Genomic DNA, 14,638 nt, shown 5'->3' with positions numbered 1-14,638 from the left:
CCTCATTTTGGTTATTTTCCTACTCCATAAATGCTTTTGCTCACCAGATCCTATCTAACCATCGTTGAACTTAGTTCTTCCAGGCTAGTGAAGGAGAATCCTAGAACCCTCATGCCAGCACCCTTTTTGTGGTTTGCCACTGTTCAGTTCAGCCCAGTGTATCTTGCTGAATGCAGAGGAGTCACTCGTAGCACTGGACAAACTGTTAGTGTAAACTAAAATAGTGTGATTGTACTAAAATACAAAAGTTAAGAAACCAGTTGTGCTTTGTGAAGATGCGGACTATTAGAGCATAGCTCACCACACAGTCACACTACTTTATCAAGGTTCTGTCTTCTGCTGACCTGGCTGTCATGCTACCTCCTGGGACACTTCACACAGGTCCTAGATCTGTGATCTGGATTTTAGGACTTGTGCATTTTATGGTTCATGGTTTATGTCTCTTGTGGTCTAAGGTGAGAGTTTCTCCTTATATCCTATATTCTCAACTATGAATGTAAAAAATTAGCAGCTTTAGTGTTTGACCTTACCCTTGCTAATTTTTTTTTTTTGGGTATTAAAACTGTAGTATATCGTTAATAATTTATAACATGCACGTTATATGCCACTTTTTATGCAAAAAGGTGAAACAATAAATGTAATTACTACCTCTTGACAGGAGCTATTTAATGGCAAATAGTCTAGGAGTGCAGTGTATTTGGAGTAAAAATTTTGTAAACACTGCTTAGCAACTAGGAGAAAAAAATAGGGCTATCATGATTTTCTGTGGGCATCCATGAAATAAAATAGTGTATAATATAAAGAACATTCTGCCAAGGTAGTGTTCCTGAAGCATTTAAATTTTCTTCAGTAAAGTTGCTGTCTTAACTACCACTGTAAGAGGATTTGAGTTATGTCTCTGCTTGAGTTCTCTCAAAGGTTCATCTAAGCATCTGTACTGCCCAGTATGTGCTGACAGAAGAGTTTAACATTAATTGTGGCAACCATATCCACTTTTCCTGTAAACCGTGATCTGAAGTGATGAATTTGTTGTCATTTATATAATAATGACAAGCATCTCCCTTCATCCCTAAGAATCTCCCTTCATCCTGATCCCTTCTCTTGGGATGGATTGGTTGATGTGTGATTGAGGGGGTGATTCTGGTAATACTGAGCATAAGCTCTTTCTAAAGTCATACCCAGAAAGAAAACGAGGGTCAAGAGTAAACAAACAAAAAAATAAATTAACTTTGCCACAATCTGTTTGTGTAAGTTGCACAATACTCTTAGGGAAACAAAAGGAAAAGTGAGAGTCAGGGAGTGAGACAGGCATAATTGAATAGTCTGATGAATTTGGAAGTTAGAAGCAGTGAGTGATGGGAGTAACAGCTGCTGTGAACAGGATGAGTGAACATCATCATCCAGGAATCATGATTTTGAAACTCATCAGAAAGCTCTGAGCTCAGGAATAAGAGATTGATCTCTGAGCTCATTTCTTATATGTCTTTATGGAGAACATAAGCTTAAAAAGAAATAATCTGTTTGTTTTGCAGTGTTGATTTCCTTTTTGTTTAGTATAGGTAGATTTAATTTCAAAACATGAACTTAAATATCTGTTAATGCAGTTGTAATAAATATTAATCTGTTTATTATTTAAGCAACATGTTTCCTAGAGCTATTCCTCTTGTTCCTTACTGCACACTTTTTCATGTCAATCAAATTATCAGTAAAAATAATCACAAATTGTATTAGAAACTAATTATATACATGTAACTTCAAGGTAGTTTACCTCTTTGCTAACATTATCGCCAAGATTTTTAACGGCAGTCAGTCCAGCATGCTTGTGGCTCCATTAATTATGTTTAGAGATCTTTACAAAGTATTAAGACATAGAATTCATATTAATGATAGTCTGCTGCTTCACAAACAAGGCCTATTAAATGGAGCAACCTTCTGTCTTCAGATGCATTGTCCACTGCCTACTCTAAAAGCTTGACCATTTTCATTTCATATTTGCTCAGTTCCTCAGTTGGCACAGTGGGCTCCCCAAGTGATCTTGTTTTTTGTGCTTGAGTATGTACTGGAACTAGAGTTGAGAACAGAGCTAATAAAATGTGGACAAAAATGGCAAGAAGCAGACTGGAGGGTGGGATAGATACTTTTGAAATCTGTTAGATGAACTCAATTCTTTCCTGAGAACATGAAGGGAACAGAGTGTAATTCTTCCAATAGATAGTGTAAAAGATGAAAGCCTGCGTGATGTGGTGCACATTGCAAGGAAACACACTATTTCAAGCAGCGAGGCAGTTTTTACATGTTATTACAGCAGAGATAAAATCCTATATTAACAGATATGCAGTGGTTAATTTCTGTACTAATGTGTGCAATTTTGTTTGCTGTATGTTTGCTTTTCTTCCACATTGATGGAAAATCAAAGGAATATTTGCAATGAAGGAGAAAAACTAGTCTGTGAAGCTGTATCATACTGTAGCCTATTAAACTGAACTTTGTGGAATTTACCTTGCTGATTTTAACTGTTTAACGAAAAGAGAATCATTATCTCCTCTCCAGGCCGATAGGTAACTCCTTTTGGATTTAAACACCTGCATCAGGAGAAGAGTAGACAATGTGTTTCAGGAAAGTTCACACCCGCAGGGTTGCACTTTCTTTCTGCAATTTGGATAGTTAAAAAAAAAAAGTGCTATTCTGAAAAAGAAAGTGAGAGCAAAAGCTAAAACTTGGCATTTTCTGTATTTGTTTTTTAAAGTAACTTTCAAATGCTTGTGTCTGTATTGCATTTTATGTGTTATGCTATTATTTCAGAACCCTTCCTGTACATCCCCTGCACTTTTTCCCATGCAGGGGGAGGTCTTTTATGATTGCAAAAAATGGGACAAAATTTTAGCTGGTTGATTTATAAACACCTGAAAAAATCCATGATTTATGTGCAAAATGCTGGAGGATCCTGAACCAAAGTGATGTTACTGGATAAGTCCTTCCAAAGTGGCTTAAGGTGGATAGAAGACAGAACAGTTCTAAAGGAGAGAGGAAAGAGTGAAGAGAATAACTGTAGAACTAAAGCTTCTTCAGCACTAGTTTTTTCAATTGCTGATGGTCATTAGAAATGTTCTCTCAAGCAAAATGCCTTGGGTTGTTGATTTCATGCAGACAGCTTTCTATCTTACAAATCAACAAAGCAACACCTTCCTTTTCGTGTGGATCTTTTTGATATTTTTTTCCTTGAAGGCAGTTACTTCTTCATTCATGTTTTTCATAGCCAGAGGAATCCGTTCGAAGTAGGAATATCTTGTCTGGTTTTCTTTCATGTGTGTTCATGCCTTACTTCACCAAGTCAGTATGCTTCCATGTGTTGGGAGACACTGCAAGTTGCTGGTTTTTTATAAGGTTAATTTTTATGTCATTAAAATGTGATGAGTTGATCATGTTTTTCTGCATTTTAATTTCATTTGGGAAAAAAAAAAAAAAAACTTGTTTATGCACCATTGTGAATATCTTCTAAAAACCAATTTCATACTAACTTCTTTTTTTGTGCAGAGCTGGTTATTTGCCTCAGAATATTCCTTTGGAGATTATGAGGTACCTTTCAGAGGAAAAAGATTTCCTGCCTTGGCATGCTGCCAGCCGAGCTCTTTATCCTCTAGATAAATTGTTGGACCGTACAGAAAACTACAATATCTTCAATGTAAGAGATACAGTCTTCCTCTCTTTCTTCCTCTAGTTCTTCCTTTCTTTCATCCCCTCACTCTCTCCATCTGTCTGTTTTTCCTGCCTTTCTTCCTTTTGCCTCTTACTCTCTCATATTATTGCCAAGATTTGAACTGTTCCCCAGTTAGATACTGTAAATGACCGAGAGATATTAACTTTCTTCCTAATTACTCTTTATTTAAGCATAGCAATTATCAAGCTTGGGTTTATTTGCATTGGAACAGTGATAACTGTTGTTTGAGGCATATATGACTAGAAGAAAGAAAGGTAATTATCCCTCATGTAAAATGTTATGACAAATAAAGTGTTTCACTTAAAAGAAGCAAAGTATTCTATTGGCAGATTTTATCTTTTGAGAAGCCCCATGATGATATTTAGGTGGGTGCCCAAGATCAGCAAAACCAGCAAATATAGGCACAACTGAACAGAATACATGCAACTGAAGCAAAGATTTGTAGTCATTATTTCATCCCGAAATCCATGGTGAATTCAATGCAGTTACCTTAATTAACAAGAATTAGATTACTGTTGAGCCAAAAGCCCATTCATAATTGTGTCCAAAGGGACAGCAGTAATAGCTCACAGTAGATAATTAACATAGACATGGAAAATATTTTAACATGTACCTGTAGCTACACTGAAGCATAGTTTATGAAGTACACAGGATACACCAGTGATAATTACAAACTCTTGGGGTTTTTATTCACTATGAATTTTATGTAGTCTACATATTTGCAACAGCCAGCATACGGTAACTTTATGTAATGTTGTAAAGCCTTCAAGTGAAGCAGCTTTTTAAAGCCTGAAATGCCTAAGGATGCTTTTTTCTCCATAAATGTATGAATATCTGTTTGTGTGTATGTAACCCTAGACACCATGCTCAGAGATGATAAAGTTAGAAGTGACTGTGTGTATATATGTAGAAGTTATATACATATATACACCTATACATATACATATATATATATATGTATATGCACATATAGATATATAGATACGCACGCAGAATTACCTGATGACATGGAGAATTCTTTTTGTAGAAGATATACTAAGGCCTACATACAAACTGAAGCCATAATGTAAAATGCAGTTGAAATAATTTGCATATTTAGTCTGTTGTTAATTGCAAATAAAAATTCTTATGAGTCTGCCATTGCTATTTCACTTTTAAACACGATTTTGTAAAGAAAACACAATTTTAATAAATAAAACCGGTAAAATTCACAGCCAGGTTATGTTTTATCACTACTGATGGGAGTTTTGAAAGCCGAGGTGATAGCAGAGGGAATAAAAAGTCTTTTTAGTCACAGAATAACAAATCTGCTAGAGAAAGCTGCAGTATGAATCTTTTGTGCTGCCATATATACATGCCTATGCATCTGTAGTAATAAAATAGATGCTCTCCTATGCAGTTCTGTATATCTCAGTTATTTTTTTCCAAATTGGTGAATTCCACTGGAAAAAAAATTACGCTGAATACAATGACAGTGGTTTTCTTCAAAACTGGTCAGAATATGTAAATATGTCCTCTGTGTAATAAGTAGAAGTCACTAAAATATATCTTCTGCTTGTTTTGTTCCTTAAGCACACCAGGAGCCTAAACTTAAGGCATAGTGTCACTAAGTGCACAAAGCTTATTTGCAGCCACATCTTTATGTATTCTGAAGTCAATTGACTGTACCCACATAGTGTTTTTGGATGGCTATGGATATTAAAACAGTGTTCTTTTGAAAGTGAACATACACAGTGTAGTCAAGATTGGCCACAAATTAGAGATAAAGCTATTGACACTCTTGTAATTTTTCAGTTGCGCATTTTGAGTTCAAAGTAGCATGTAATGAATGTTTGAAATGTATGGATTTTATAACAATGTATTGTCTTATGCTAGCCATCTAATCAAGCAGCTTATCTAGAGATTGCTTCTAACTATAATAGTGAAGGAAGTTTATAAGTGAAGAAATAGCTTTGCCAAGTCTTTGGAATTGGACATTATTTGAGGGTATACAAAGAGAGACCAAACCTCACTAGTCAGCAGTATTTGAATTTCAAGAAAAATAAATTATTTTTAATATTAAATATACTTTTCTTTTTCTCCTCAGGAGTATATTTTAAGACAAGTGGCATCAATGTATCTGAAGCTTGGATGGCCAACAAACAATTTAAACAAATCACTTGTTCAAGCATCATACCAACATGAGTACTGTTATATTTACTTTTTTATTGTTTATTAGTGAAATATAATTATATAATGGCACCCTCCTAAAATTTACTCATGCTTAACATAAATCAGTCATAATTTTTTAGCTCTGTCAGCCTTCTCTTTTTTCCTTTCTGGGTTGCTGGGAGAGCAGAAAGATGCTGTGAGATGAATTCGACTTTCTTAACTTGGGGAGAACATTATTTCTTAAGCCCTATCTTAATATTTGACTACACTGAATTTCTAAGAACTTGTACTCATGTGACCACAGAGGTTGGGAAGAGTGCCTAAGTGTGAATGGGGGCTGGTTTTGATCCATGATCTTTCTTTAGTTGTTGCAGGCATTAAACTGACACTGAGATTTGTAAAGCCATATTGTCTTTGATATGTTGCCCAACTACTGATTGCTGTCACTGTTATAAGAAGTAGTTTTTTGTAAACATTCAAACACTTTGTTAATTCAGCCTTATTGCTTTCTTTAATTTGGACAGAGAGCTGCGCCGAGAAGTCATCATGTTGGCCTGCAGCTTTGGGAACAAACACTGTCACCAGCAGGCTGCAACCTTAATCTCTGACTGGATTTCTAGCAATAGGAACCGGTAAGTGGAGCTGAAATATGTATCTCACATTTCTCCTTCTGAGAGGCAGTTCAGTTCTTCCTTGAATGCCTGCCCTGTCTGCTGTGCCCTCTTTTGCAAAGGTTGTTTTCTTTTTTTTACAGGAGGAGGCAGAGGTTGCTGGCTGTCATTTAAAAATGTCTGTGGGGTTTCAGAATGAATTATTTGACTTTGCATATATGAGTGGATGGAAGGGATTCTGCCCACTCCTGATAAATTACTGTTGGATAATTCTATGCAACAAGATGAAAAGATGGGTTTACAGATGGACTTAAAGAAAGATGAGCGAACACCATGTTGTCAGACAAACATGAAACCTATGTTGGATAAGAGAGCAGAAGATGTTAAACATATAAAGAAGCGAGAGAGGTTAGAGACAGAAGGACTGAGAAGGAAGGATATGTGTTGGAGGGAAATGTTTAAAGGTATTTAAGGGTGAAGACTTAAATATTAATATGATTCAGGAATACATGGAAAAGCTTGTGTAATGTTTCAGAGAGCAGGTAATATTAGAGCTGATGCCTTGAGCATTAGCAGCACTGTAGTGGTTTGACAGCAAATATGTAAGTCAGGCTGTCAAGACATGAGTTTCTTCAGCTGAGGCAAAGGAGCATGAGCCATGGATAGTGTATGAAGTTTATCTTTTAAAGGCAAGCATCTAAGAAATAAGAAATAACTGATATTTCAAATATTTGAGTATGTAGTGATCTATGGACAATAAGATGAGTGCAGAGTATAGGTTAAGACCACAATTTCTTTAGGAAGAACAGTGGATTTTCTGATTATGTGAAATATTTGCACTGTACACATTTGTACATGGCATGATATTTTGGTTTAGAAAATATTTTACTTTCAAATAGAAAAGAAGAAGGTAAGAGAAAAAAGTCTCTCATTTTTAGTCGCAGTCTTGTATTAGCTCAGCAAAAGGATCAGATCTGTCTAGCCATAGAAGCAGGCAGGAATTTTCAGAGATTTCTTGGACTTACCAGTGTTTGTTTGCAATTAATTTATCTCTGTCTGTCTTTGTAGTCTTTAAAAATCCTTTACGGGCATACCCAGTTACATAAGTATCCAAGTGTCTTTTAAAACCAGCCATTAAGAGAAATTACTTTCCTATATGACTTTGAAACTTCTGGGAAAAAAAAATAGCTTGAAACTATGACTATGTAGCTTTAAGTAAATGTGTGTGAGATGGAGGGTTTTCCTGTGTAAGATGATACCAGATATATTTACTATGAAATATATACCCCAGGGTTTTATAAGAATTCTTATCATAAGCAGCAACAATCAGTATGAAGCTATTCAAAGAGGCAATTAAAGACAAAGAATCATTGGAAACAGTCTGCAAAAGTAATTTACTTAGATATTCATTTGCAAAATTAGTTAATCAAACCTAGCATTACCTATTAACATGCACAGCAGTAGATTATTCAGTGTTAAAAAAGCTGTCACCCTGCAAAGCTACCTGCCTGTGTCTTTCCAACAGGATTAAGAAAGGAGGCATCAGAAAAGAAAAACATAACAAAACACAAGCTTATTGCTTTACTATCAGTAGGAAGAGAGAAAAGGAATAAATTTAAGGAGCTGTCTGCAGATTCATCTTAGCCTTTCAATGGGGCCATTTTTGGTAGCAGAAGATTGTGGTTGCCAGCATATGATGAGTATTATGATAAAAGCACCACAGCAGGGCAGAGGAGAATAGCTACTAAGTTAAAGCAGTGTGTTTCTCAAAGGAGCTGCACAGTTTTGAAAAATGGCTGCAGCAAATAATGTAATTACAGAATAGAGATTGACAGCTGATAAATAGGGGTACAACTGGCAAAGAAAATAGAGACACACTTTAATATATTTTTTAAGATTGTAGGATTTGTTCAGTCTCTTGCTCCAGAATTTCCCGGTTTTCTCAGAGCAGTCTCACATCCTGAATGTAACTAATAAATGAGCAAAACTCATTTCTTATCTACTTACACTGAAACAATATTACAAAAACTACTAGTAATAGCACCTCAGTAAACATAAAATCAGCTCGTGTTTCACAATGACAGCATTTGTAGAGTGTGTCAGCGTTCTCTCAGGAATGTTGAGATCCTGTTGAATCAGAGCTACCCCATAGCACCTTTACTCAGTTTAAGCTAACTTGGACTGAAACCTGCAAGTGGAGCAAGGGCTCTTTTTCCTGCTTTTTTACTAAGAAACCAATGATTCCACAATCAGAATTTAATTAGCATGGCGTTTGAGTCATACTTCTGCCTCTTTTAGCACTTCAGAGACAATAACTTGCTCAAGTGCAAAGGGCAAGCACATAAATACAAGATATATGCAGAGAGCACGTCTAAGAGGTGCCATTTGGAATTCTTTCTCATCAATCAAGTGGTTTGCTCAGTTTGATGCCTTTAACAGCCGTTTGTGAATTTGCTGCAAACAACCTCGTCACTTAACCTGTAAGATTTGCTCAGAGCTTGTTTCCTCACAAAGAAGGGGAAACTCATGCTGCTCCTCTGTCTCCAGACTTCCCTGACAACTGGTGAGAAAAGTTGGTGACAGATACAGAAACTCTATGTATCCTTGCCTATTCCGTTCCTTATCAGCAATTACTGTAAATATTCTTGGGTTTGCCATTCCGTCTTCTGAAACAGAACCATGTAATTGTTTGATCACTGCAGAAAGCCTGGTTTTGGTGGGTTTGCATAGGCAGAGCACAAAAACAGAGTTCCAGAGAGCTCAGAGGTATTTTATATATAGCTATAATTTAAGTGTCACTGTGACTGTAAAAATAAAGGCTCGTTTGCAACATTTCCACCCATCCCTTCCCAGAAACTTTATTCTGGAAGATGACACAAACTTTTCAAAGCAGTAGGGACAACGGGATAAAATCTTTGTGTCAAGATTTTAATCAACTGAAAATTAAGTCAGTTTTAAATTAAAATGTGATATTAAATACCACATAAATGCGCAGTCAGTAAATCATATAAGGGAGGCTTTTTATTCTCTGGAAGTCACTGCAGTTAAAGTTGAAATAACTATAACAGAAAATATGCTATAAATAATACTGAAGAAATGCAAACATTCATAACTTTCTTTGCCACAGTTTTAATCTACGACTTTTTAGATGTTCTTTTGAAATATTTTTTCTGTTTTACTTGTAATATTTAATTTTGGATAAAGTGTTGGGTAGTACAATAACATTTAACTCTGTTTTACTGGCATATGCTTACAATTGCTGTGGTTTTTAGTAATTACTTTTAATCTGGTAGGTCCAGAAATGAATTGCCATCTACTCTTCACAATAAGAAAGTAAAATAATTGTGATATCAGATACTGTTTCTATTTAGTAATTATATACTCTTTACTGTGCGAATAATTTGCCACTGTTCATCAAGTAAAATAGTGGTCATTCTTAGCCCAAGGCCAGAGGTCCTCTTTCCAGTATTGTTTGAAAAAGCCATTAGATTTCCAACTATAATGCTGCAGATTTTCTTCTGGAATTAGTGAAAAAACCCAACTTACATGTGATCTTCAACACTAGTCTCTATGCATGAAAGTGGAAGTCAGCTGAGAGGCTGTGAAGACTCGAATTTCTGAAGTGACTTAGGTATTGCTTTGTTTTTGAATGCCTGGCTCACAGGGCAGAATCAGACGTTCAGAGTTATGCTTCCTACAGGGGGATTTGGGGGCCTCTAAAAATGCTGCTGGCAGCAGCCATGTGCTGTGAAGAGCCACTTAACATGAGATTCTGAAGCGTGAGTGGGCCCTCTTGGGATTCAGCACTGCAGGTAGTAGGAAAGATACCTGTATCAAATGATATATACATAAATGGCAGTCATAGAGGATGTGATCTTTGCAGAAGATGCCTTTCAATATTGTCACTAAAGCAGGAAAAGGACTGCTCCTTTTCCAACACAGCTGACAGAGAAGCTGCTCTTCAATAGCATTTCAAAGAGTAGTGCTGAGATTCCAGCGGTTTGCTGTGCTTCAGTTTAGCACCTCAGCCCTGTATCTGCCACTGCAGAAAGCAAGCCTGATGACTTGTCTGTGAGGTGTTTGGGACAGTATTAAGGTGCTGCAACACACTTCCCTCCTCTAGCTTCAGCTCAGCCACTGGAATTTGTTTTATTAGCAAGGGAAATTATACAGCTCTCCAGTCTAAAGATGAGTGAGTGTTCATCTGAGGGAAAAGGTGCTTCCATACCTGAAATACCAGAAATACTTAGTGTGCAAGGGGCTTTAAGTGGTGTTGCTCATGACCACTTTTTCAAGACAAAATGCAATGGAAAAAAAAAAAAGGCATAACTGAAAAAATTGGTATGTACAAGGGGCAAACCAAACACACAGGGTCAAAAGCAGAAGAGACTGTAAGGAGACTTGTTTTCCTTGTTTAGGAATTGATATATTTTAATCCTTGCAGCTGTTCAAAAGGTCGTAATTTCTTTCTACTGAAGATCTGAACTTAGATCTCAAAGTAGGTCTTGCAGTGTTTTAATCTATGAATTTAAATAATTTTACTCTTTTTTAATGGCTCATTGCTTGAAGGGCTGTGTTTACTTCTGACTTGATGGTGATATTAAAGCAATCATTTTCACACTCTTAAATTGTGATATATACTGCTCCTGTACTGGAACAATGGAAACCCTTGAAAATTTCATGTTGATGTTCAGAAGAATACAAACAGACTACAAAACATAACCATTTTGAAATTTCCCTTGTCGTTTGAGAATGTAAAGTTACTGGGATTTAGTCAGCAGCAGAATGTTGTATGAGAGAAGCTACTGTTGGCTGAAAATAAAGATGTTTGCTTCTATTTTCATTTAACTCAGCTCATCCCTGTGAAGCTTTCACGTATGAAGAAATACATTATTCACACTCCTTAGATATAATAGTGTTGTGGTTCAGCCTAAAAAATTAACAAAATTACCATTCAATGCCTGCCTGAGTTTAATAATCAGCCTTGTTAACCCCTTTAACCTTCACTGCATCTATTCTGAAAGAAAAACATGTTTCTAAGAGGATTAGCATTTTCAAACTTCTTGCCTTGGATAGGTTGAATAAACATGTATTTCTGAAGTTCAAGAAAGAATGCATGGAGAGCTGCAATATGTAAACTCCTGACAGGCGATAATGGGGTAATATTCAAATACACACCATGATGACTCGAAGCATAACTTATCCATAGACATGAGCATGTTTTTGCAGACATCTCTGTGGGTGCAGGCACAGTTACCTTCCAGCTACTCTTACCATACACCAGCTACAGGTTGCCATGTATACATTTCTGCTGGCAAAGTTGACTGTGCATTTATGCTTGCTTGGGGTAAAGTTAAACAGGATGATGTAAATGTGAATATGTGAGAGAGCTGCTTTGATTTGAGACAGCTCATTTTGCCTTCAGCAGAAAAAGGAGTACTTGTACTCTGATTCTGGTGGTAGAGCTGTGGTGATGCTGTTTTGCTGACATGCAGCACTAAACAGTGGGAGATGAAAGTATTGCATCAGGCACAGCTATGTGCAGATGTTCTGTGAGATGTTACTGGACCTGTTGGAAGGTCCCAGCTAGTCATAACCAGTTGCCTTTGCTCTCATTTTTGGAAATGTAACAATTGCTATTTATTGCCATTGTTAACATGGAAACGAAGTAACTTAATTAATTGCCTTAATATACCCCTAGAAGACTTAGAGTAAATGTGTTTCACTGATGCTGAGTCATATCACTTTGGGTGATTTTACCTTTAATGCAGGTTTTTACTATTTCTACTATTAATCTTCTGTCACAAGCACTCTGATCAGTTTTGATGATGTTTGCAGTGGGGAGTGCAGACTGCTGCATTGAATTAGGCTGAGCCAGTGTCCATTCTGCAACCCATAGGTTAATGAAATTTGCATTTTTCTGTCTTTGTGAATGAGGAGTAGAGACCAATGGACAATTCTGAATGCAAATACAGATATTTTAAAATTGTTGGTCTAATCATCCAGATTGTTCTGAGAATTCTTAGAGTGCTGAGGTGGCGGTCATGTCACTGGACTGGTGGGAGCTTCAGTGAAGTCCTGTCTTAGCTTCAGATTTTGGCAACAGTTTCAATTTAAGAAATCATTCAGGCCTGCCAGTACTGAGGATGGCAAATCAGGTCTATTTTAATAAAATGAATTATTTATTAAACAGGAAGGCAATAACAGACAAAAGATCTTAATCAGAGTTACTTATTGCACAGTATAAAATTAAAAGGAACTACTAGTAGATTGCAGCATGGCATAAGCCAGTGCATGACATCAAGGTACCTATATTAAAGCTAGAAAAATAAATAGTATTGATTAGGAGTCAGATGTAACCACCAAAATGATGACAGTGTACACAGATTCCTTCACTCAATCTCCATGGGAGTAGCCAGGAAGCAAGCATCCCTACTCATGGGAAAAACTCCACACATTTCCATGGAATGTATAGAGGATTTCTGCTTTGTGAGAGTTTGGTGTAGGTTTTATAGTTTGTAAAGTGAGAAATCCAGCTTATCATCCGGATTTCACATCAACATTAAGATGCATGTTGGCAGTTGGGAGATGCCAGACCAGTGTTCACCCTGTGGTGCCAAAGGAACTCACTACAGGACAGCTATTCCTGTTTAAGTTATCTGACTGGTTAACAAGCCACAGATCAGCTCTTGTGGGGGGCAAGATGCTCTGCTACAGGCCAGAGATGACTGAAAAGAGAATAAGAGATGAACTTTCCTGTTCTGTCTGTGGGTTTCAAGTCAGAACACATCTGTGTGTTGTTTACTTGCAAGTGAACCACTTTTGGTTACTAAGTAATGAAATCCGGATCTTACATCTCTGCACACTAAATAACCTCATCTGATCTTTTAAAGTGTAATAATGTAGATAGGGACTTTTTCAGTGACTTCTGTTTGCCATTTCACTTGTGTCATGCTGCTGTGATGGTTAGGAATATTGGTTAATTCTTTGTTATTATAAGAAAGTTGTAAATAATGAAGTAAATGTCTTCCATCACATAATTTGAAGGACAGTGATAACCAACAAGCCAAATTTGTGAGTTGTGAACCTCCACACTTGTTCATGGAGATTTTGTGTTTCCTCTACAAAGGAATGCTGGATTCATGTCCATCCACCTGCCTGAGTTGGCAGTGTGCTTACTTGGCTGCACCTTTAACAACTCAGTGGAAATGCCATCATAAAAACAATTGCAAATGTGTATAGGGGTGTGTTGCATGTCTATAAAAAAAAACTCGCCATGGATCTGAGGGAATAATAAGTAACAAATTGCATTCATTAATTGAAGTAATTTCAATGAAGTCCAGCTTGGGTGATAAAAAATCATAAAGTTTTTCCAAACAAGCATTTTTTCTTTCTTTTTCTTCCTCCTTTATTTCTGTATCTAATTACTTGGGTAGATAATTTTATTTCTGTGTTTCACATGGACACAGTAGTGCTACTGTCTTGCAACAACTTAGAAATGTACTTAAGTTTAACCGCCTACATAAGTATTAGGAGAACATGGCCAACAGGTTAATTACTTTTGTTAGTTTCTTGGAAGACACACTGGCTTCTTTCAAGGGATTGATGCCTAGCAGCTATTTTTGGAAATTGTTAGCAGCAAACATGAAAAAATGAGAGTTATTTTAATTTTTTTCACGCATGAGTGTCTGATAAATGTAAAAAAAATAGAGTGAATCCCTTCTTCTGTGTTTGCAACCCCTAGAAGCTTTAATTACTGAAAAAAAAAAAATCAAGCATAGCTATTCATGCATTTTGAAATGTTTCTGGAGCTTTGCCAGCTAATGTGAGCCAATGTTGCTGAAGTGATTTGCTAATTAATAGGTTGTTACAACATTTGAGTAGACTCTTGCACTCAAGTCAATAAAACTTAAGGAGGAAGAAAACACTGTTGAGTGCATGAGTTAATCAAGGACTTAGCACTCTGAAAGACCATCTGGGTCTAAATAGAAGAGAGGACTTCATCTTGTAAAAGTTAAAACTGGGCATTATGGGGCAGGTGGTTCAGGCAGTGTTTTTACCTTCTGATTTCTTTGTGTTACTGCAGTAAAATGACCCTATATGTAGTGATTATAGATTAGCAGTAATTAATTTGAGATCCTTAGAATTTAAATAGATT

The 14,638-nt window shown here is 36.5% G+C and overlaps 1 protein-coding gene across 1 annotated transcript in view; it reads left to right on the top strand.

The window, feature by feature from the left end:
- TRHDE (thyrotropin releasing hormone degrading enzyme) overlaps positions 1 to 14,638 on the top strand; it is a 219,014-nt gene that overhangs the window by 184,775 nt on the left and 19,601 nt on the right. The window contains exons 13-15 of the mRNA XM_083859071.1: positions 3,535 to 3,682; positions 5,805 to 5,902; positions 6,394 to 6,501. Coding sequence (XP_083715197.1) covers positions 3,535 to 3,682; positions 5,805 to 5,902; positions 6,394 to 6,501 — 354 coding nt within the window. The remainder of the gene's footprint in view (positions 1 to 3,534; positions 3,683 to 5,804; positions 5,903 to 6,393; positions 6,502 to 14,638) is intronic.

The sequence above is a fragment of the Zosterops lateralis genome (assembly GCF_965231275.1).
Source record: "Zosterops lateralis genome assembly, chromosome: 4".
Classification (NCBI taxonomy): Eukaryota; Metazoa; Chordata; class Aves; order Passeriformes; family Zosteropidae; genus Zosterops; species Zosterops lateralis.
This window is presented reverse-complemented; position numbering and strand designations above follow the sequence as displayed.